Source organism: Maylandia zebra, linkage group LG6 (assembly GCF_041146795.1).
Source record: "Maylandia zebra isolate NMK-2024a linkage group LG6, Mzebra_GT3a, whole genome shotgun sequence".
Taxonomy (NCBI): Eukaryota; Metazoa; Chordata; class Actinopteri; order Cichliformes; family Cichlidae; genus Maylandia; species Maylandia zebra.
The window spans coordinates 40,923,121-40,948,617 of NC_135172.1; the positions used below are offsets into that span (position 1 = coordinate 40,923,121).

A 25,497-nucleotide genomic window follows, 5' to 3' on the forward strand; every position below is an offset into this window, starting at 1 on the left:
ACTAGTCAGCCGGCTCGGTGGTATCCTAGCAACAACAATACCTAAATCACACCTGGTGGTTTTTCTTTGTAGGCTCCAACAGAGAGAACCAGGACAGCTTGTTATTTTTCAGCCTTTTAAAACGTGTCTTGCGTAATTGGTTACAAATAGTATTCAAAGCAGCCTTTTTTTAATCCTCTTTGTCATCTTTTTGCTGAGTCCTGCTTGGACACGTGGGCATGAGCATGTGTTGCACTCGCTGACCACTCACTGGGCTCGTATTCTCACCTTTAAAGGTCATCCGCAGTTGGAAACAATGCACGTTACACTCATCGCTCCTGAGATGTTACAAACATTTGTGGTGAAATGAATTCCACATAATGGCGGCGTCGAGTAGTTGCATGTTGTTGGTTTGTTTATTAATTTGATCATTCCTCTGTTTTTGCTCCATCTGTGCACCCTTCTGTCTCTGCTTCCCACATACATCCAACACACATTCTGGCTGCATCCAGTCACAATAGGCTCTTGCATAAGGAGTCACGAAGCACAGCGCATGTGGATTTTACGCGCTCGGTATGTCTCATGCTACGGCGTCTTTCATCGCTCATCAGTTCTCTTTTATCTCACGTGGGGGTCACATAACTGTCGTAGGTTGATCCATATTCACAGCGAGACTCCCCCCGGTGTGCAGAGCCAGCCCCCCCAACCCCTCCGAGCGTCTGACACCGTCTGTGTGGCACTCACTGGGGAGTCCCTGAAGTTAGACTCCAATATTGAAGAAATCATATCGCTGAAAATGGCACCTCAGCCTTTAAAATACATTAATTGATCCTGTAAGGGAATACTTGGTGCACTCGCTGCACAGAGATATCAGAGAGGAGCTACATGGCAGCTGCCCTCGGGGTGCGTGCCTTTTCTCTTTAGATAAGATCAACAGCTTATTCCTTTTACAGAGGATTTTATGACCCTGCTCACATCCAGAAGCTTGTTTTCAGACATGCTGAGGATGGATTGGTGTTGGGCGTTTGGTGCATCAGTGGTAATAAAAACAAAATCTGTCATTGGGCCTTATTCTGCCCAATGATACCAGAGAACTATGGTTTAAAGAGAAAGACCAAGAGATGGTTTTCATCCCCCCTTTTACCCCTTTAAATATAAGTAAATACATTTTTTAAATCTTTTTTGGCTTATATTTCAGACGTTATACTGTTTGCTAGTCTTGGAATACCCACTGGAGCTTATAGGCAGCTTTGCAGGGAGGTTTGTTGTGATCTGCGCAGGCTTAGTCACAATTCAGCCTTTCATGATTTTCTCTTTTTTAACTTCGACATTTCAGTTTGTTTCATGTGTGTCTGACCTCTCGTCTTCAAGCCTCTGGTGGTTTGGAAAGCAGATGAGTTCATCAGTATGACTAGCGCAAACTTTGATGTTTCATCAAGTGCCTCAACAAACAAACTATATCACTGATTAATGATGCTCATTCACAGTACAGCCTGATAAGATCCATGTGCGTTCTCACATAAAACAAGCGCATCAGTATAAAATTGATATACAAAATACCGTAGTACAGCAAAACACCAGAAAATGTGAAGAAATGACAGGTTTTGATCGATGACACAAGCCTCAAAGCCTCAGAGGGCATTTTTCCAGGCCGTTCAGTGAGCTATCCATCTATCTGTTCATCCGTCCACCAGTGCAATGTCTTTTTCTGTCCCCAAATATATTATATTGGATACTAAGCAAGGATATGAACTGCTGAGTGTTCATCCTTACTGCTGACTTGCCAAACATCTTTGGCAAGCACTCAAAGTGCTCAGGAGCTGGCCGGCCCTCATGGTTATACAGTTGGCTTGTACCTGCCAGGAGCTTCACAGCTTCCATTATCTGTCACTTAGAGGAAGAGAGGGGAGGTTTAGGTCAGAAAAAGTTCACACGCTCTGTGTATTAAAAAGTACTTTGTTGGCGATTCTAAATAGCTTAAAATGCTGCTGCGGGACTTTATTGCTGATGCTTTATAGTGAATGGAATCAAGTGTTTACCACTGAGGTGGCTGTGTGTTATATATGTTGTCATTTTTTGACCGGTAATGGTTCTGTGTAGAGACATCTTGGTTCTTGACAGTGCTGTAGTGCACCAACTAACGATTATAAAATCAGGCTGGAAACAATAACGTTAGGGAGTGACTGTCGGTGATGACACAACGTGATCAAATTGGGCGAGCGCACTTCTGGATGTCAGTGTTGTGCAATTACTATAACCGATTTCTGAGCCAATCATTACCGAGCCTCCATTATTTATTCACCAAAACTTGTTTCCCTCTCATTTTATACATTATTAAAGAAGCCAAAACCACTTCTGGTTTACAGTTATGTTTTGATCTTGCAAGTTTATTATCTCATTATCTCAGGATAACATAGTTTTTGTGTCCTCATAGCAAGTTCATCGTCAGAGTTGTCTCACACAGGAAAAGTTCATTTTCATGTTGGTTTGAAAACTTCACTCAGAAAGGATGGAGAGCAGCTGTTCTCGAACTTGTTGGCCTGCATTTGTTTTTGTTGTCTTTCTTTATATTTATTATTGCAGAAAACATCATAAACAATTAATCATCTTCTAACCATGGTAAATACAGTCCTGATTTTCTAGATATGAAGCAACATGTACCTTTTAACCATTTTGGTCTAACAAACCAAAATCACCGATAATAATTCAGAAATATTGCAATTTCTTCCCCCAAAAGGTTTGCACGTCTATTTTTTAACACATTTTTAGCATAACTGAAGAATTCATATGATAATTACGACCAAATTCTATATGAATGTTTACGATAATAATGATTACATTTCCAAAATGTCAAAGTTCAAGCAATCAGTCCCTTCAGTTCAGTTGAGTGTTGTTGAAAGAGTAATCTTTATAGGAACAAATCTGAACGTTTGATGTTTTAAATCATATCCATACTCAAACAGGTTTTCAGCTTTGTTTGCTGCAGTGATCGAGGTCGTGCAGGCTCTTAACAGTGTTTTCCTGCATTTATCTTTCCTGTACATTTGTCATTAATTTAAAATATATTTCTTTATTCGGGCTCAAATGGCTCACACTAACTGTAATGCCTCTGAGGCAGCTAATGTTTGCCCATTCTCCTAGTTTCCCTCATTGCTTTTAATAGTGCTCATTAAAAGGCAGACGGGTAGGTGTTGTAAAGGTAATTTTCTTGGTTTTGCTACGGCGATTACTGTCGGGGCGTCTTGTTCTCTTTCAGCAGCACATTCTCAAGCTCTCATTTCCACGGTGCTGGTCATGGAATAACCGTCTTTAAGTATGATGTACAGTTCATGGGTTTACACATGTCAAGTCACTGTGGCGCAAACGCACAGCTGTGTGAATAATGCAATAATGTCAGACAGGAGCCAAATGCTGGATTTCTGTAGCGAGATGTGATTCATAGAAATTACATTATAGTCGGATTTCCTGGTGAGCAATTTTAAGCCCTGAGAAAACTCCACTCGGTCATTTTCATGAGGTTTGGTCTGAAGATAATCTGTGCTAGATTGATGAACCTGATTAAAATCTGGCACTTTTACTGTATGGCGCATAAGTCATGAGCCAACCCATTGTTGTTTTGCAAGGAAAATGTGAAATATGTACAGTAGTCAGCGAAACATGCAAAAATGAATGGAAGTTTGTGCAATTCTAAAAATCTTGAAAGTCAGTATTTGGTATGACCAAGAAATTCCCAGAAGTAGGAACATTCAGGAACATTCATCCAAGCTTTTTGAAGTGCAACCAAAGCTTTTCTTTGTGTGTTGGCTGCGTTTTGTTCCACTCTGTTAAGATGATGCCACACTGCTTCAATAATGTTGAGGTCCAGACTCTCGAGAGGAAAATCTATTATTGATGGTGTTCTGCTGTGTGATCTTATATCCAGGTATGCTTTTACTGCAGTGGCCACGTGTTAAAATACATTGCAAATCAGACACTTCCCAGATGGTATTACATGGTGTATCAAAGGCTGTGTTCGTATTTCCTACGTCTGATAAGATCTCCATCACCACTGACTGAAATCCTCTCCAATCCACTCTTGTACCAGACTTCCAGGAACTTTCAGCTGTTTGTTTTACACGTTGATTTTAGCGTGAGATGAGGATTTTAGTGAAGCACCACTGATAATGACACGAGCCTTTTAGTAAACGTATTCAGTACTAAGCAGTGAAGCAGCTGTCTATGATTGATTTTTAGAGATAAAGGTTAACAATGTCCTTCCGGCCTTTTTGATTTAAACCAACGATGAAAAACGAAAAGGTTAAAATGGTTTTAATAACAGAGGTATATAAAGTCGTCGATATTTTTTATCATCTTCTCCAGTGGTGATAACAAATAGTCACGGGTCAGATGAGTTGCCCGGGTATTGATTATGTCAGAGGTATGTGTTGCTGGTCATTTTGGCGGCTGATCCTTTGCAAGTCGTCAGCTTACAAATTGCAGTAATAATTGGTGGATTTACACAACATCACCAAGGTTGCAGAGGAGAAAAGAGTACCTTGTTATTGGAAAGTACTTCTGGGTGCTCTTCCAGTCCACTCTCCTACTCTTAGCCACCAACCATCGAAAATTTGATGAACTCCTGCTTTGTTTTCTGAACTGAGTGGTTTCCCAAAAGGTTGATTCTGTTCACCTGACATAACGTTTTTATTTGGGGGGAAACGTTTCGTCACTCATCCAGGTGACCAGAATCAAGCTTTTTGGGATTTACTTACCTGGATGATTGAGCATGCATCAAGACAGCCGAGTGGTTTCTGTCATATTTCGGGGTCAAATTGATTGGGTGTGCAGCATTGGTTAGTGAGGGCGATATCTGCCTTTACAGCATACCAGGGCCACCCTTGGAAAAACCAAAAACCTGTTCTGATGGTTGTCAAATTTCTTCTTTGTTCTTTTTTTTGTGCGGAAAAGAAAGAAGAATAACAAAGCACCCAGTTCTTAGAGGGATATGGTGACTTTATTCATGGGACATGGGGTTACACCAGTTGCCCACACGCTCGCTCCACTTTGAGAGAGTTGAGGTTGCTCTCATGCCAGAAAAGCTGAGGGATCTGATTAGGTGGTCATTCCTACAAACATATGTAGCCGCCCCGAGCTGCTGCAGTGGAACACAAATCTTAATTACTGTTGACAATGACAGATGCACGCACAAATTGATTTGTGATTAACTTGATTAAAAAGTCCACTTGGAGTTTATTACGCGACGACTGCAACCTGAAGCCTTTTGCACGTGGCTCTCACATATGATCTGAGCTAAACAGTGCATGTATCTTTGATGTCGCTCTGTGTCTCGGGTCTTGTGCTCACAGGGTTACAGTATGTGTTCTGCACACAAGTGTATGAGTGCACACATATCCTGCCTCCCATTTCTTTTCGGCCTCTGAGTAAGCACCTAAGTGCAAATGTAAATTTCTTCAGATGTGTTGTGATGATAGTACTGAGCAGTTGCCACTTTGTCCTCTGAGTAAACTATGTGACATACAGTGAGCGCGGCTGACACAGCCATCTGTGTTGTGTTGTGTGTGTTGCAGGATCCCTGGCAGGCTCAATGACAGACGCACTCCCCTCGGAGAGCTCAACTGGATCTTCACAGCCATCACCGACACGATCGCCTGGAATGTTCTGCCCAGAGGTGAGGCGCTCACACGCAGGCACACAGTTTTGTTTAACAGTCGTGAGCAAGCTGTTCTCACCAAAATAATGTACCTTAAAAGATCTTAAGAAAGACATTAGTTGGGTTAGAAATAGTTTTCTTATGATGGAAAGTGAGTGCATCCCAAATTAAACTCATCTCAACTTCCAAAACAAATGTTGGGAATGAAAGACACTGGGAAAATATCACAGCCTGGAAAGCACACTAAAAAATAAACCATCAGCTAAAAAACCTCAGCGAGCTTTAGAGGTGCACATCTGTGATTTCTCTGTGGACATCAAACTTAGTGTTTCAGTCCAGGTCAGGTTTTATGAAAATCTTGTGAATGCGAGAGGCTGAGAAGTCAGTGTGGCTGAAGAGTGCCACTGATGGTTGCCAGTGTTTTGCTAGATACGGCAAAAATTAGCCGAGGTTTCTGAGCGACAGCATCTGCTGCAAACCAGCTAAACTGTGCACAGTAATGGATTTTTCTGGGGTTAACCCGCCTGTCTGCTGAGGTCTAATTAAATAGGGAAACCTAAACCAGGGTTAATCCCAGTGGAGACTTTGAGTCCAGTGACTGCTGTCTGATGGTGATTCTGGATGTTTTGGCTCTACATGGGAAGCCGAGCTGCTTGTAGCAGAGACGCAATGCGTTTCCTGACATTTAGAGCTGGTGTAGGAGCAGGTTTATGGTACTCTGTGTGAGTTTCGAAGCTATAAATCGGATGACCATGCCTGGTGCAACTCGTTCTCCTTCAGATCTGGTCAGCCTCATTTCACGAACAGCTCTTTCTTTAAGAGGGTATAAATACTCATAATTTCCATAACGTACTTGTGCCAGGGTGCCGTCACAGAGCACATGAAAAAGCCAGAATTTGCTTTTGGCCATGTCATCATAGTCCTTGCTCACTGCCCATCCCACTCACCAGATTGCGCCCCCTCTGACTTCATCCTCTTCTCCAAAAAGAAATTAAAGGTAAAGCGTTGACATTTTCCAGCAATTAGCAGAAGCAGTGAAGTGACTGTAGTGGTGTCCAAGGTGACTTCCTTGACCTTGGTTTAGTTTTTGTTTGTTTTTCTTTTTTTCAGTCACAGAACTTTATAGCAGGGATTACCAAAACCAAAATATATGAACTAATACAATAAACAGATTGAACAGATACTCTTGCTTAACAACCCACAATAACAGTTAGTTTAAGCTAAAATACAAGTCAGTTCTAATCCAGAAATGAAATGGATAAATCTGGATGAGTGGCTGGAAGTTCTGCTTATTTGCTTCTATTTAATGTTTGTTTTGCACATTATGTCATTGTTCCATCACTTATGCACTTACGGGCTGCTGTATGTGCCCTGGTGCTTTTTTCTTTTCATTTTAATGCATATGGTTTAAGTTGCCAGAAGATAAAGATCAGCCAATTAAATCAAATCTGGCATATTTCCGTCAATGTCAATATCCATTTTTGAAAATAAACATAAATCAAACCATTGTTGTATTTCTCTATTTAGGGGCAATGAAGCCTTATAACATATTTATATCACAATAAATTATGAAAAAGAAGGTAAGAGTTTAATTTCTTCTAAAATGATTAGAGAAGCAAACATGCAGGAACATGAGGAACATGAGGCGCGCTGCAATCTTTAGTTGAACATGTTTGGGCAGTGATGAAAAATGAAATGACCCCATGTGTTTCAGTTCTCAGGGAGCTCAAATTAGGGCACCTAATAAAAACTGCGCAGTAGTGACGCATCAGCAGTGCTAAAACTTTGAGAACGTCCCCAGTGGTAGAAAATAGTGAAGCTGTTTTCTATAAAATGCCAAAAGTGCAGTACGTGCAGGTTGGCTGCTCAAATTGAGATTAATTGTGTTTGGAGCGTCTAGCAGAGTAATTGGGGACATCATTTAAACATAATTTGGCAGACATAAAAACCCGTATACACACACACACACACACACACACACACACACGTAGCAAAACTCCTGCTTACAACACACAGCGCTGCCATTAGCCGTTACCCTCAAGCTCAGCCTCCCCAGATAAAAACGCACACAATTTCCTTTTTTTCTACATGTTGTTACAGTTTGCATGCATCGCACGCAGATTCCCTCATTGGCCACCTGTCTGTTGAATGCAACACACATCCACACAGAGGAGGGCTCAGACTCTCATGAGACAAACTGTATCCCAGCTAGAATAGCAATGTGACAAGGCTGATGGCTGCAGAAGCCTTTTAAACCCTCGGGGCTCTGCTGTTAATGAAGCATCTCGCATCAGAAAGAATCCCTGTAATGAAGGCACTGCACACCTAATCCAAATCTCTCTCTCACACACACACACACACACACACACACACACACACACACACACACACACACACACACACAATGACACTTCAGTGTTTAAACAGCCCAACACTAGCAGTGGGCACAGAAGCTGTCAGACAGTGTCTCGTAAAATATCCCCAACACACAAGCGAAGTAATCATAATCATAAGCTAAGAGATTGCCATGGGATTGGCCTGGCCCCATTACAGTGAATTGGTGAATACATTAATGAGTTGACGAAAACGTGACTGCGACACGGCTTAAATCTGCATTTTCCTGCCCTTTATATTCTCTAAGCATACAAACAAAGTAGCCCATTTTTCTCTAAAGTAGTCGCCTCGCTCTAGTTAAGCTTCTTTTTGTTTATCGAGTCTTTCAGGCCCCCGTTTCCTCCCACATGCAAACTTATCTCTGTGTTCACTTAAATCATTTGATGTTCCCTTTCTCTTTCTGCAGATTTGTTCCAGAAGTTGTTTCGTCAGGACCTGCTGGTGGCCAGCTTGTTTCGCAATTTTCTGTTAGCAGAGAGGATAATGAGGTCATACAACTGCACACCAGTCAGCAGCCCCCGCCTGCCCCCTACATACATGCACGCCATGTGGTAAGACGCACACAAACTGAGCTCGGGGCTCACTTTCACGCACACCGGTAACACAGATGTCCACAGCTTTGCAAAGCAGAAGGCAAGAGTACGAGGGAGAGTCATCCTTGAGGCTTTGCTGTTTGTTCAGGCGCACTGCAGTTGGAGTTTGAACAGACTTTCTAACAAACACACGTTATGATTAGAGAGCAGACAGTGTTGCCTTTTTTATGTGTGCCTGTTTAATGATTGTTAGTGTGGGGATATTAAAAAAGGCCATGAGTCTGGCATCTTATGCACAAAAGGAAAAATCTGCCTCAGGGCTCAATTGTTCTAAAGTTATGGGTTTGATTGTTAAATGTTAAATGTCTGAAACTGTTTTCCATCAGGAATTACTTTGAGTCTTTCTGACCATTTAGTTTGGTTTTGCAATTCCTCATTTTACCAAAGCAATTAGGATAAACACTTTGAATGCAGTGAGATATTTCTGGGAGTTTAACTGCACTTGTAGAGAGTTTATGGAGCTCTCATTCAACTTCATCTTTGTGCATTCAGTAGATGTTTTCAAGAGTAATCCAGTCAGAAGAAGCGACCTGAGAGCGTGACACCAGAGCTGATCGTGCTCACGCATGACAGTGTTTGTTTTACTACCGGATGCACTGCAGCCTGTTTTACCCGTGTCGCAGAAACAGCTCTGTGCTCTGTCTGAAAACAGAAGCAGGAGAAGGTGCACAGTAGCTGAGCATCTGTATGTGCAGCAGTGTGACCAAGAGCGTTGCTGTCACTCTAGTCTATAAGCAAAAACAGGACAGGGTGCGTCAGGGTCTGCGTAAAAATGTAGACCCATCTGTGTAACTACAGTTACTACAACATATTAAAAGTGCCTTATTTACTCTCACAACCTCTAAATATAATGTTGAAGTGTAAGCCAAAACACGTAGGTGTCTTTATTTGCTGCTTCTCTGGAGCATATGCACGCTCTTCATTTATACTAAGTTTAGTTTCCACGAATCTTGTTTCTCATTTATCTTTGCATGTTGACAGTTTCCAGTTTGGCTCCATGTGCTGCTCTCTCCCACATGGCAGAGGCACACAGCTGCCTTCACCAGGGGCGGGGCAAAGTCTGTGTTTATGTTGATTGACTGGTAATTTTCACAGTATACCTGTAATACCAGTAACAAAGCAGGAAAGTGTGTTCTGATATGGAAAAGTACTTGTATACTCTATGTATATCTTTATGATTCACAAATACACCTTTGCATATGAAGTCTTTTTGCTGCTCACGCGAGGGGGTCGCACAGCGGCCTGCCTGCCTCCATCTCATCCTTATTCCCGACCATGTTCTTCTGTCACACCATCTGTCCTCCTTCACTACATCCATGAATGTTCTCTGTAGCCTTCCTCTTTTCTTCTCCTCGGCAAATGTGTGTGTTTTTAAATAGAAAATTCTTTATCTTTGCATCAGGACGGTCGAACACTAAAACTTATGTCTAAACGCTTAAAACTTAAGCCTCAGTTTTTAAACTGGGTCGATGGGTGAAGCTGAGGGAGTTATCAGCTATCACAAGATGCACGTTGCATCTGCAATCCAAACAAAACCTGTTTGGGTGTCTTTTAGTCCACCCAAGTGCTGAACATTCCCTTCTTTAACAGCAGGCCTGGCCTTTATTATGAATTAAAATTGTGAGGAATTAAATCAAAACGGGCAATTGGCCACCTGTGTGTTTGTCCTGACTGGGTTGTTTACACATGGAGGCCAGAACTGTTGTTTGTAACATGCTGTAAGCATGTTAGCATGTATCTGCTGTAAAACTGAGTGTCGGCCTCAAGTGGTCATTTGAGGAACTGCAGTTATTTTCCTCTTTTGTTTCGTGGCATGAGAAGAGTGTTTGCTCTTCTCATGCTCACTTTGTCTGCGCACTACAGAACCTTGTTGCTGTAGCCTGATGTGGTGACTGTGCGGACGAGCGTCATTTAAAACAAAGAACAGATGACTCTGCATGGTCATTTCTCATCTCTGTCATTTTACTTGGTAGGAGCGTCACTGCTGAAACCCTTCTGTGCCTCAGATCTATTTTGTAGTCAACATAAATGCAGTGCAGAGATGAGACAGGTTGGATTTAGAGTAAAAGTGCTGCCGTTTCTTTTCCCACCCACTCACATTAACCTGCAGCCAAATGCGTCCACCTTTTGACTGAAAGCAACGAAAAAGCACTTGTCCTCTGGGGGATGTTAAAAGACTTTGTGGGACGTCTTTATCTGTGTCAGCCATGGCAGATTTAGTTTAAAAGCAGCCACACCACAAAAATAAACCGGGGGAAAAACAAAAAACCTTTTTGAATTATTTAATAACACAAAATAAGAGTTTAAAGGTTTTACTTATACTCACACAGTTTGGGACTGACAAGTTTCTGCATCATTTTACTGATTTATTAGTCATGTGTTCTCGTAACTACACTTGTAAACACAGAGACGAGCTTTTAAAGTCTTTTAGGCATTGCTAGGAACATTATCCCATCGTCTATCTTGCTTTACTTACACCAACACTTCTCCCACTATCTATTGTTTCTCCTCTTGGTCTTCTATAAATGCCTCCCTCCATCTCTCCCACTCATTATCTGGCTTGTGTTTGGGAAAAAAATCTCTCACTCTCATTGCCTCGAGGAGTGACTTGTTGTGTAACAGCCTGGCATCACTTATTGTAAAGAATACTGCTCTTTACTGAAGCAGTAGCCTTTCATTCTCATGCCTACCCACTTTTTTTTTTTTAGATTGTGGGTACATTACAGTTTACCGCCAAAGAAATGAAGAGTATCACTTTGTTTCACAGCAGCACATGCAGTATTAAGCACGACAGATTAACAGCAGAGAGGCGCTTTAAGAGTGCAGAAAACTAAACCGAATGGACAATGAAAAAGGGACGTGCTGGAGATATAAGGCTGGTGGAAAAATAAAAGTTTGGATGAACATAGATGGGAAAGGAAGGGAAACATAGAGAAGGAATTAAGCAGTTTGGGTGCTCGTTGATCGATGTTGGTGCCTGAACACCAACAGCAATTGTTATTCAGATGGAGGAGATGGGAGAGAGCAGATAAACCCCAGGTTGATTGCTCCCTCGTGGGCAGTTTTAGTGTGGGAGTGTGCGTGGGTGTGTGTCTGCTTTATATCTGCGCTCCTGTTTGCGCGTTGCTGCACCACTCTCTGCAGGCAACGCACTCGCACACACAAAAAGAGCTTAGTCAGCGCCAACTGGTCCCCTGCTCTGTCCCCTCATCGCACACAGACGGGCTTTGGTGTGATGAGTTACTCATTCGGATTCGCAGACATCATCCAAGTTAATGCTGTCATCCTAAACAGTGCAGCATCCTCCTCCCCGTGAGTGTGTCCTCGCTGATAGCACTGCTCTATCTGCTGGTTTCCACACCATTGGGTTACATAAACACCAGCAGGGATGGAGATTTGTTGGCAATGTGTGCACACAGATTGTAATCCCAGTACTTGACGTTATGAAACCGAGAAAACACGTTTAATTCAGAGCGATTTTTTTTATAATATTAACATCATATGTCCAAAAATAAGGCTCTCGCAGCTCTGTCAGCGCCAATGGATCTATTAATGATTACCATAACTCTGAAGGATGCTCCAGCAGCGTCTTCCCTCCTGTACTTGTAGAAGTTTTACTTTTTGTACCATATCAAGAAACAAACTGTATCTAAAACCAACAATAATTGTTCTCCGAAACTAAGGAAAGCAGCTCGTATAACAACATCAGTAGCAGTCACACATGGCCACATTTTTTTAAACAATGTCTTTTTATTAAGAGGTTTTTTTTTATACATATGGACAAAAAGAGAAGAAAGGGATTACAGATGGTCTGTACATTCGGGGTAATCAGCCCGTACATTTAAGGCTGTGAAATAAAAGAAGAAGAAAAGAGAGAAACATAACTTAATCCCTGCAAAATAATCCCACCCAGGTCACTGCCCTGTACACTGTATTTCCACACCTGACATAAGAGAGTTTGCTGAAAAATTCTTATAGATTTTGAAATGCATGAAGGAAAGGACCCCACATGCTTTGATTTTTCCCAGTAGAGTTCTGGAGTAAATGTCTGATTTTTTTTTTTTTTTTTTTTCCCAGTTTTAGACATGACATGAGGTCATATAACCACTGTTGGGAGGGGCAGCATCCCGCCACCTCCGTAGGATTGCCCTCCTAGCCAACAGGGAACAGAATGATAACGCCTGTCTTTTAGAGGCCTTTAGAAGCAAATATGATCACATTTAAAGAAGCATTTTAAAACGAGTTTTAAAGTTGCTGTATGGCAAACGGATCATTACATTAAGTAACAGCACTACAAGTAATATATAGTTTTAAGTTACAGTGGAGAAAGAAGCGGTTTCCACTAAGTGGGGAACTTCTTAGCAGCAGTGCAGTCACAGTATGATGTGACCCTGAAAAAATTGCAGTTTGCACTGAATCTAGATGGAGTCATAGGAGTGCCAGTGTTGATGATAAGCATGAAATTGAAAGTGTTAAGGATACACATACTATAATACTGCAAACAGTCCAACTCGGGTATAATGAAGGTCACTGACTCACTTTCTAGTTTGTTGAATCTTCTTTCTTCAGTAGCTGCACACCATCTACTCACTTTATGGCTAACTAAAGTAAGCTCATTCCCTCCTCTGTTGTTGCACTGGCCTGTGCCTGTGATATCACATCTCCAGTGTGGTTTTTGTCCCTCCCTTCACATGACTTCATATTACATGTTAGTCTGCACAACCTGCTTGGGTGGTCAGTAGAAGTAATTCAATTAAAAATGCTCCAAAAAGCATCAGCAGCACAAAACAGAGCAGAGGTCTAATTCAGTGATGAGCGACGATGAGGCCCAGCCGACACCGGTCGACTCCTTATGTCAGGACGACTGTCAGTCAAGGCTGGATATGAGTTATTAAAAAAGGGGATAAGCTGCCCACTGAGACCAAACCCTTTCTTTGTATCAGACTATAAAAAGGCTTTTTATCAAATCAAAATCAAATCACTTTTATTGTCACATCACATGTGCAGGCACACTGGCACAGCACATGCGAGTGAAATTCTTGTGTGCGAGCCCCACAAGCAACAGAGATGTGCAAACACAACAACACAAATGAGCAAAATACAAGAATGGCCAACCTGAAACTAATAAATATATGTACAATATATAATAGTGTATGCATTTCTGGATGTGTATACTAAATATTTTCCTGTGTGTGTGTGTGTGTGTGTGTGTGTGTGTGTGTGTACACATTTTTACAAATTAAATAGTAAAAAAAAAAATAATAATAATAAAATATATAAAATATACAGAGTTGAATATGTGCAAAACAAGTGGCATTTATATACAGTGTGGAGTGCATAATGTTTTATTGCTTTAAACTTCGACAACTTCATATGTGTGTCTATGGAGGCTGGCTCACTTTTTAAGCCAGCCTCATCACACTTCTAGAAATAAGTTGCCCAGCTAGTCTAAAGCTACTGTAGCAACTTCAGCGTAGCGTCTAAATAAGCACGAGGATTAAACCCGATTGGGTTGGTTAGCAAGGTGTTGTTCCACGTTTGTCTTTAAAAATGAGTTGGATAAAAACAAAATAACACAATACAGCACTCTGACTTGTGCATCTAGAGGAATCATTTGTTTGCTAACTGCAATGTAAGATATTCATGTAAACAGAAGTCTTAGTTGAAACAGTGCATGAATATAATCAGGGCTAGTACGTCAAAAATTAGGCCTCATATGGCACCAACACTGTAAAACGAGCAGCATCTGTTCTTAATAGAGCAGTAGTGTGTGTTTGCACGGGTAATATTTTCACTGGAAGGCGACTACACCGGCTCCTGAATAGATATACGCTTCTGTTTTTGCAGCAGCTGACAGAAGCTGGAATAGCCACAAATGCTTTCTACATGCTGTATTGCATGTTTGCATGTTACACATTCATCAGTGGGTCCATTATGTCTTTAACAATGTGCTGTTGACCAAGAGTGCAACTCTATTATATCACATTGAGATAATGGGAAAGGCCATTAAAGCAGGAGTCTCAGACAGAGTGAACTCAGCATCAGTGGTTCAGCATCACATTACGTTGCTGCGTATCGACTGGGAACATGACTCAACCCCCGCCTCCTGTTAACTGAGGGGAAAAAGCCCCATCGAGGCCCAGAGTTCAATTGTCTGCAATAAGGAGCTGGAAAGTGAAGGGAGAAGAGAGACGGGCAGAAAGAGAGAAAAGAGAAGCTGTGATAAGGTTTAATGTGAGTTGCATAACCCCATGAATTAGAAATGATGGCCATGAGAGGAGAGCTTGTGTTTCCAACGGGATTAAAGGCTCCTCACTGCCCTCCTCAGGACCTCAGGCTGCGAATTTAAAGAAGCCCGTGTGCATGATGAGGAGTGCGAGGGAGAAAACGTGAGCTGAGCAAAATGAGTGTTAGTGGCAGGATGGAAAAAATGGCCCAGGTCTGGTTTATGACCTGCTTTTGTTGATTCTGCTTGGGGCTACATGAGAATCAGTAGATCTGAGAGTTTACCTTTTGAGGATGGTGCTAAAACAAAACCCAACCCTAAGCTTACCTCCAACCCTGGACAAGACTCAGGTTAATCTGGAGAATACCAAGAGGTTAAAAAACAGTAAATAGTGAAATCCCTGCCAAGTCTTTAGCAATAAAATGTAATATTTACTAGGGGTGCAACGATATTCGTATCGATATTGAACCGTTCATACAGTGCTTTCGGTTCGGTACGCATATGTATCGAACAATACAAAATTTGTAATTTATTTTATCAACTTTCCTTCTGACGATGCTGTCTGTGTTGAGCGCTCAGTGAATCTGCGTTCGACTACTCCGCCTAGGCTCGACAGTGCAGCCTAGGCGGAGTAGTCTAACGCAGATTCACTGAGTGCTCAACACAGACAGCATAGTCAGAAGGAAGAGCGCAGGGCACCTCCCCCACTCTCATTCAGATCTGGCGTTTGGAATTATTTTGGTTTTCATGTGACGTATGACCCTGAAGGTAAGCGAGTCATGGACTAAAGTAAAACAGTATGTTGGATGTGCCACGCAATGCTCAATTACATGGGTGTGAACTAGTGTGTTAGCGCAGTTAGCTCGTTAACGTGTTGGCCGTCTAGCCCCATGCACGGGGCGATCGGCGTAGCTCGTTAACGGAGATTTGCCGTGTTGTGGCGTTAAGGTCATTTCAACGAGATTAACCTGAAAGCACTAGTGGGAACACAACGAATATGACTGCACATTTACGCCGACATCATCCTAGTGCAAAGACAAGTGGAAGCAGACAAAAAAAAGCAAGCATGCTACTAACTTTAGCCGAGTCATTTAGACAGCCGTTAGCACATGATTCTCCTTATGCTGCTGAGAATATAGCCCAGAAGAAGTGGATAGTATAACTTTTATTTTGGAAAGAGACATTTCTCTGTAATAAACTCTCTTTTCCAAAGATGAGTGATTCCTCAATCAGATACAGGGCTTGCAATATCGCTAGCCCGACGTCCTGGAGCTAGCGATTTTTCCAGTCGGGCTACCAAAATCTATCTCTGCCCTGCCCGTCGGGCTATTGTAGGAAAAATATATGTCAATGCTTTTGCATTCTTTCGGAAATGTAGCTGGGTAATTATGTCATTGGGTGAGCCACTGTCAATATGTGACATATTGAAATCGCGTTTGAATTTGCGCTTGTTTTTTTGCTTTCACTTTGCAATCCCGCGAACTGTGTATAGAGAGCAACAGCACTGATTGGTGAGTGATGATAATTTGTGCACCAATTCCTCTGACATCATCTTATTAATCTTTAGCTTACTATGCAAACATGACAAGTGAAATCTCCCGCAGCTTAAACATGTGAGAGGTTGATCGCGCAGAGAATCGCTGAGCTTATGTGAGTGAGCGTGTAAAAGCAGCAGGATATATATTTTAGTTCTGCTGAGCCAAATAAGACAGGTCAGGGTGAAGAAGTGACAGCCAAAGAAAAGCTTACCACAAAACGGAGAAGTTATGACAAATCAGACTATAAGGCAAAAAGAAAGTGCAGCTTTATGGTTTCATGGACAAAATAATTTCTGTGGCTGCAATATGACGAGCTAAATAACCAGGGCTGCACATAAGTGGTCCGCAGGTGCGCATTCGCTGTCAAAATAAAAAACACGCACAAGGGTTAGGGTTAAATTTAAAAACTGTACTTTTGAGTTAAAATATATATTTATAATTGTAATAAATGACAAATTAAAAAGGCATGAACATTTTTTTTGTATCGAAAAAATATCGAACCGTGACACCAAAGTATCGAACCGAACCGAACCGTGAATTTTGTGTATCGTTGCACCCCTAATATTTACATGTATTTTGGTTAAAAATGGAATAAATTAAAGGCCAGAGAATCGACATCGAGACTATTTCTGTTATGTAAAGAACTATTTTGGAAATTTTTGGAAATTGGCCGCCACTCTGAACATCCATGGTTTGTTTTTGGGGGCGTTTCCAGTTTACACAGTGTCCTGAAGCCCAATAATAATGAGCTGTGTGAAATGAGCCATGTTGCTTATGGTTTAAAACATGTGTAGCGTACAGTCACCAAGACTGGAGAACCACCACAAAAATACCACCGCACCAAATTTACTGTTGCTCCTGCATTAAGGTGAAGGATACATACAAATTATTTTCCAAGACTCTGGAAATTATATGGATAAAATTAGTCTGTTTGTTACCAGGGTCACTGTGGACAACATCGTATGAAGGTATTACGACAGTTGGCCTGGACTCATATGGAGTTCTGGTATATAGGATATAAGGTGAAGTGTCACAGAGTCCTTACCCTGTAATACATCGCTAGCACACATTGTTCTTTAGAAAATATCACTGGATCTAAATTCTTGGATTCAGGGTCTCAGTTCATGCCTGGTATGGAAAGAATTTTGAGTCTTAGCTGTTTGATATATGCAGCTTCTAACTCGTAAAGGTAGCAAACGGTGCCACAGTTTAATGCGATCTTCCTTTGGCCATCCCACACTACCAAATGTGATTGGCAGTTTTTTTTTTATTTATTCATTTATTTATTTTTTGTTATTCTTCCTGGAAAGTCCTGAAAATAAGTTTTATTTAAGGATCTTCCTCATGACATATGATGTCACTTACATGCGGTGTGTGTGTGTGTTTCCTCTCTACAGGCAAGCGTGGGACCTGGCCGTGGACATATGCCTCTCTCAGCTGCCCACCATCATCGAGGAGGGCACCGCCTTCAGAGTAAGTGTGTGTGTGTGTGAGAGACAAATAAGCACAGAGCCACTGATGCCTCTGATGCATCATGTTGTTGTGTTTTTTGGCATTAAATGCATGAAGCTTGGAGGCTAGGGGACCTCTAGCATTGATGGATGTCTTTCATCTTGAATGTGTCCAGCACTGACACCTGTAAACAACAAACTATTCTTGTTTGCACTGCAAGTTCGCCACCACCCGCATATACAGCATCTCTATTAATCTCTCAAGCACACTCGCACACACTCATCCCCGGCGGATTACATTGTAAAATGTCAAGTCTAATAACTCAAGTATGAGCGTCAAATAAAAAAATAGTTTCAGAAAGCACTGGCCCTGCACTTTCAGCCGCTCGACTGTTTATCGTTATATTTACTGACGAGGCAGGGGGCCGTGATGGAGATGCTGAGTGTAATGGAAGCGCTCTTCAAAAAAGCTGATTGAGCTGATGATGACTTAACAAATATGGGTCATCGTAACACTTTTTTTGTTTTGTTTTTTGTATCTGTGTGAGTCAACAGCGTATCTGTAACACTGTCTTGGTGTATTTTCCCTACAACATCATAAGTGATGTTTTTCAGGGCCTTTGCAGGTGGCCAGTTTCATTGTTGTGATCTTGTAGCTTTGATTGGTTTAAGCAACTAAAGTCTTTTATTGGGTTTTGGCAGCAGAGCTACTTGGTTAGGTTAAAGGAACAAACGTGTTTTAGAAGGTTTAAACAACTGAATTTGTCAGGACTATGAAACAAAATTACTTCGGTTTAAACAACAAAGCGATTTGATTAGGTTCTGGCAACAAAATGTCTTTGTTAGGCTCATGTGACAAAACTACTTGGTTGGGTTTAGGAGAAGATCCATTAGTCAGCTGGAACATCCATTGAGTTGAAGTTTAGTTTTCCAGAAAGAGACCCCAAATTTTATCAAATGTGCCCTTTTGGTTCTGGATGGAGCAGTGGATCTTTTCCAGACTGAGACACGACATGAGATCAGCAAGCCACCGACCATAGTAGGGCGGGGCAGCAGCTTTCCACCTCATCAAAATGGCACTTCTAGCCAAGAGGGAACCAAAGGACAGCACCCTGCGCTTTGCTCCGTGAATGTACTTATCATCCTCTCCCGCTGTACCAAAGAGAGCAAGTAGGGGTTGACAGCTAGTTTCAGGCCAGTAGCCTTGTTCAAAGTGCAGGAAACCACCTCCCAAAAATTTGCCAGGGCAGGGCGGGTCCAAAACATGTGGGTTAGATTGGCATCATCAGGCCCGCACCTGTTACAGCGAGGGTCTAAAGTGGGATCAAGCTTAGCTAGTTTGGATTTAGATAAGCGGGCCCTGTGGACTACTTTGAATTGTAACAGGGAATGACGGGCGCAGAGTGATGTAGAGTTTACCAGAGAAAGGTCCCAGACGTCATCTGACATAGATATACCCAACTCCTTCTCTCATGTGGACTTGAGGCCCACAACGCGGGCTGGGGTTACACTGCACAGTTTGTTATAGATCCGAGACATTACAGCTTTGCCTGATAGTTGCAAATTAAGGAGCTCGTCCAGTAAGTTAGCAGCTGGAGCTTCTGGAAAGGACACTGTTTTTAGTATTGTTATAATTAATAACAGTCTTTTACATAAAAGTAAAAAATCCTGCAGCATCATTGCTTATAATGCTGTGGGAACAAGAATGAGCCGACCAACGGTTACTAGACTCTGCAACAACGATGGAGAACACACAGCAGCTTTTCCCATGTTAGGGCTCTTATATGGGAACTCCACCTTCTCTCCACCTGGCCCTGGGAGGTGAGCATCGCTCCCCCAGGAGCAGTTTTCCACACTCACTCCTCCTCCTACTTTCTCTTGCACTTGGGCTAAAAACACTTACCAACACTATAATTGAGCCTCTGAGGACTCCTAAAGCAGATCTGCCTGCTCCGTCTTTCAGGAGCCTTTAATTCCTCTCTGATGTGCTTTGACTCCTTTAGCTCTCTTTGTTGGGCTTTGTCACAGCTGAGTAAAGAAAAAAAAAGGAGAATGTTATTTATGGTAGATTGAGTCTCTGCTCATGTTAATTAACTCCTCTCTAGCACCTGTAAAACACCCCAACAGTCATATTTTATTTCATATGGAACCAAAAATGCCACTCGTGCCCCACATCTTTGTTACTTTATGTAATAACTTTATTTCTTTATGTATTTTTGATATTTCATGGCATTTTATAAATCTTTCTAAAATATCTTTTATGTAATTTGCAGCTAAAAAAGGAAAATTGTGTCATTCATCACAGTAACTACTTTATCAAGGCAACACATTTAAAATCAGTGTTCAGTTTTTAAAAATGTAATAAGTTTATGTCAGTGTAAAGATGTTGGTCCAAAGCAGGAAGCAGAGACCAAATTCAGGACAAAATGATGTTGTGTATGAATTTATTGGGATTTGATGAGCCAGCATTTTGTCATATTTCTTGTCTTGCAACAACCCAGCTAGTTATTTAACTACATGCCTGTGACGTTAATTTTTAATTAATTTTGACAGCTTCACCCACATTCGCTCATTGGTATACAGTATCACACATTTGTTACACACAGTACTGTATGGCTGTGTCTGTCAAAAGTCTCAACAGTAACAAATGAAAAAAAGTAGTTACTTTAGTTACATCACAGGTGTCATCTTTAAGTAAGCAGCGCTACTTTTCACAATTGTGTCAGTATCTGAGTGTGTAGGGTTATTAAGCTTTGATTATGCTCAAATTAATGTAACCATCCAACAGCGAAGCGCTGATATTTTCCCCTCCCGACATCCATCAGCGGTCTACACGAGGCTGTCGCAATTCAAACACTCTGCGTGATCGAAAACTCTGCGGCCAGCAGCCAATCAATCAGACAATGTGCCATGACAGCAGAGAGAGGAGAGGGGAAGGTGATCATGACAGATCAGGATTTATGTTGTTACTGCAGTGCGGTGTCACTCCTGAGCTTATGTTCATGTTTTTATGAAATGATGGGCTTGTAACTGCAGGACTACCTCATTATGAGCGTGTGTGTGTGTGTGTGTGTCCATTTGAAAGAGAGAGAAAGCTGAAGCAGAATAAATGATTTGAAATGGTGATAAATATTTCATTGCTTCTTGTGTCCACAGCACAGTCCTTTCTTCGCAGAGCAGCTGACAGCGTTTCAGGTGTGGTTGACGATGGGCGTAGAGAACAGAAACCCACCTGAGCAGCTCCCAATTGTACTGCAGGTACAGACGCACACACACACACCTCGACACACACCCACAGCTTTATGAGACTGGAACTGCTGAGGACAAACGGGGGGTGGGGTAAAATGTCTAACAAATGGCCGGGGACAGAACTGAACTCGGGCCACTGAAATAACTAAGCGAGCTAAGGAGGCGCTGCTTTCTGTGCCTACATTTCCATTTAAATGTAGATAATAATTCATAAAAGCAAGACGCTAATTTTCTCCACCTCGCCATTGCAGATAAACCAGTCAAATATAACGAGAAAACTATAGGAAAGGATATAAAAATCCAGCTTTCATATGCAAAACGTGGAACGGAGATCGCAAACCAAAAGAGAGACACTAAAGTAAAAGATGAAGATAAAAATGCTTGAAAAAGACAAGAAAATGAAATGAAATGCAATTATACTTTCAACATGCAATAATAATTCTGTATCAGTATGAGTCTTTGTTTTGCAAATGTCACAGTGCTAACAGGTCTCTTTTAATTTATTACACAACATACTCCTACCTTCAGGTCGTCCCTCGTGCAAATTGAGCTCATTATTTTCAGACCAATTATTATTTTTTTACAAGCCTGCAAGAAAACCTGCGACATGAATGTTGTGTTTTCTGTAGCGCTGAACTTTGTAGAAGCGGCTTGCAGCTCCTCTCTTATTTCACGAGGGGTTGCTACAGCGGGTAGCGCCGAGTTTTTGATTGGCACAATCCAACGAGGCATCAGTGTCTCCTCCCAGGATCAAACCCGGGATCTCGTTAGGCGAACGTGTAAACCACCACACTCTGGAGAGAGTGAAAGGTCCAAGAGTGAAATCTGGGCACGTCCTCGTAGAGTGCATCAGCTGCTGAGTAACTGCGGTCATATGCTTCATTTTCCTCTTCCCACCTCCACCACCACCATCACCCCGCGGGGTTGTACAGTTGTATTATATCACAGTACATAGTAGTGCTATATCACAGCATAGTAGCTGTCCGTGTTGAATGGTAATTTTCTGCTGACTCAGCGCGCTCCCAGCAGCAGCACGTCCATACAGCAGTTCTGTCGGGAGCCGTTAAAAGCTGAGGAAAAGGCAGACTGATCGGCGAGCACCGGGTACAGCGTGTGTGTGTGTTGTTGATGTGGATATAAGAGGAAAGGAGCAGCAGCCTTTGAGATTACACAACATATTGCAGCTGTACACCATAAGGGTAATGTCATTTAGTGTGAGGGCTACTTCCTGCTCCATGATGTAATTGATGGGCACATAAACAGGTTTTCTACCTATTTAAGTATGCAGTTGCATAAGAATGAAGCTAAAGAGTCGGGTGAATTCTTACAGGATTTACAGTCAAAGGCCAAAATATAATCTGACTCAATTTGAAAAGTGCAAAGAGTGACAAAAAAGATGAGCAACGGGCAGGAAACCATCAATAACGCTCTTTAATGAAATGAGCAAAGGGAGAACAACAGAGCCCAGGAAGCAGTCCTTCATCCTGGACGGATTATTGGAGTTACAATGTTTCCAAGTTGTGACGCTATAGTAACAACAACACACTCAAACACGTGTTGTTTTTTTTAATCTTCTTCTCTATGTATCACCCAAGTGATTCATACCTGCAGGTGCATCATAACGTGACGCAACGTGCGTCGACGTTCATACATACAGCGTCATGAGAGGAAGCGCTTACTCACTGCACCGAAGGGGATGGGAAGCATGTTGTTGCACACATGAGCCGCTCCAGTAAACATGCACACGCACTTTAATGTGTGTGCATGTTTAGAGAATTGCTCAGATATTTATTTGCATAAAATGAGCTTATGATTAGGGCTGTGTGGAATCATAATAACAATTTTATTTGTGTAGCACTCTATAAATTCCTTTCCAACTTTTTTCACTTCCGATACAACGCCCGCGGTGTCTGACGACATTAATCTCCTGTTAAATCACAAAGCTGTATTCCTCACGGTGAGGAAGAGATTCGGACCACCTTGTTTTTCCGTAACGTAACATCAGCTATCAGATAAATGATCTGAACGTACTTGATTGTTTGCTGCTGCTGTTTCTAGTTACGCTTGTTTCTCCTTTCCCTACTGTTGGTCTCGCTGTGAGTGCAACCCCTCACACACTGAGTGGAGCTAAAACAACATAATGTTAATTTGACTGAGTTGACCTCAACATAATATGTTATTTTAAGTGTGACAAAGAGTTTCCACCAACTTTTACACTGAACATAACCAGAGTGAGAACAAAGGGGGAAAACCTCATGGCTGAAAGTATTTCAGGTGGAAAGTACCTCCTAACTATTGAACCCTTGCTGTTAGCTTCCTGCATACTATGTTAGCTATCCTCTTAGCAACTGGAGTCCTGACGAAGCAAGCTAAACTGAATTGTTCCATTGTAACCTGATTAGAGATGGACCGATCCGATATTACGTATCGGTATCGGTCCGATACTGACCTAAATTACTGGATCGGATATCGGAGAAAAATAAAAAATGTAATCCGATCCATTAAATATCACGAAAGCACCTCACAAAACTTGCAACACGCCGTAACTTGCCTCAGAACGTTAGCACGTCGGAGCAGTATGCATCACGTGATAGAGCGGCTGTGGCATGCGGGACCTGTCGGTGGTCTGGATAGCATTTGGAGCTTCGCTAGCAACCCGGCATTTCATCTCTGACAAAGTTATCCCCGAGAGAAGTAAAGCAAGTGTGTAAGTCCATCTCTGAATGTAAAGCATTCCTGCGTTAAGCTTAACAAGCGACTGCCTCTCGCTCTCCGGCTGCTACTTCAATCGTGAAACTGCTTAATGATCAGCTGATCGGCTTTTCTGTCGCGAGTCCGTGTCTCTAGTTTGCTTTTGGCCCACTTTGCACCAGAAAGAGGAAACCAGCGGCTGAACAACAGCAGCACGTTTAAGCTTGATAAGCTGTTGTTAGAATTTATTTAATATTACTTTCTACTCGAGGATCTTTTTCTACGTAGCTGACGCTGGTAACTGTGCAGGGGCGGATCTAGCAAAGTTTAGCCAGGGGGGCCGATAGGGCATGAACAGGGAAAAGGGGGCACAAAGACATACTTTTCTTTCTTATTCTCATTTAAAATGTCGAGCTTTTAATAAATAATTATTTGACACCCAAAGTTTTAATTTGATGTAAAATGAATAGAAGTCAATTACTGTATATAGTGACTATTAAGTCTAATATATATACCCTAGTAAGCTATAGTACTTTTTACTTTGGGAAGGTACCATCTGTGCAGTCTGCAATTTTGTTGAAGAAAGATGTTGAATCTATTTAATATTTCTTGAAAAATAATTGATTTCTGTGCATTTTTTTCACACTTCATCAAATTAAGGTTGATTACGTCGATTAAGCATCATGAGGTGGAGCGTGAGGGGTGGTTCCCTATTTTTTTATTTTTTTATTTTTGTTGTTGCTGGGAGTTGGAACCCTATTAGTTAGGTTTCTTAATATTTACGCTAAGTACTCTTTAAAATACCAGAATAGTGAGGATGGTGTAGGTTTAAGTTTATTAGATTGATCAGTATTGCTGAACTATGAAATATTTTTTTTGTATACAGGTATAACAGAATAGCTTTAGTGTAGTTGTTGTTTTAAACTTGAGTATGAACTTGCAGACTTGCAAAATGCAGCAAGATATTTTAAAAAACACTTTTGTTGATTAAAAAACACTATATCGGATTCATATCGGTATCGGCAGATATCCAAATTTATGATATCGGTATCGGACATAAAAAAGTGGTATCGTGCCATCTCTAAACCTGATCCAGCTCTTCAAGTCCTAATTGGACAGATATCAAATCTAAATACTAGATCGGTAAATTAATTGCAATAATCAATAACAAACTTCCATCCATAGACCTATAAAAAGTACTAATGATTTGGCCAAACTGATGCATTAAGGAAGGCTGTTCCAAAGTTGAGCACCTCAAAAGCATGGCCTAATTGTAAACAATGTTAAAGATGGCTGTAGCTTCTGAGTGCCTTAAACCTGCTGGCAGGGGCGACTCCTGGGTGTGCAAAGACTTGCAGTTGTCTAGCACCGTACAGAAAACGACCCTTGGATTCTTTTCTCTCTGCCCTCTGTGGAAACTGCCCTGATGACTTTATTGGGCTCAATCAGTAGTTTTAGGTTACATTGAAGAAAAGATTAAGTTCGTTTTTGAATTATGGTTATTGTTACAGTCATTAAGGAAGGATAGTCAAGGGTGTGTTGTGTCCGTGACTTCACTGTTAGAGCTACTGCTCATTCGTCGCGTCCGGGTCCAAAGAGATGGTGGTGGGGAAATTGCTCAGTTCCTGGCTTCATTATGAGACTTCACTAATTAGTGGGTGATGTCACCATGCTATGACCATTTTTACACTGACTATGCATCTAAAAATATATAGAGAATTGGGAA

General features: G+C 41.6%; 1 protein-coding gene across 4 annotated transcripts in view; it reads left to right on the forward strand.

Moving 5' to 3' along the window:
- The window catches only part of rptor (regulatory associated protein of MTOR, complex 1), a 209,975-nt gene that overhangs the window by 120,442 nt on the left and 64,036 nt on the right, over positions 1-25,497 (forward strand). For all 4 annotated transcript variants that reach the window (XM_004538776.6, XM_004538777.6, XM_012919090.3 and 1 more), the window contains 4 exons: positions 5,547-5,647; positions 8,430-8,574; positions 17,778-17,853; positions 20,988-21,089. In XM_004538776.6, coding sequence (XP_004538833.1) covers positions 5,547-5,647; positions 8,430-8,574; positions 17,778-17,853; positions 20,988-21,089 — 424 coding nt within the window. The remainder of the gene's footprint in view (positions 1-5,546; positions 5,648-8,429; positions 8,575-17,777; positions 17,854-20,987; positions 21,090-25,497) is intronic.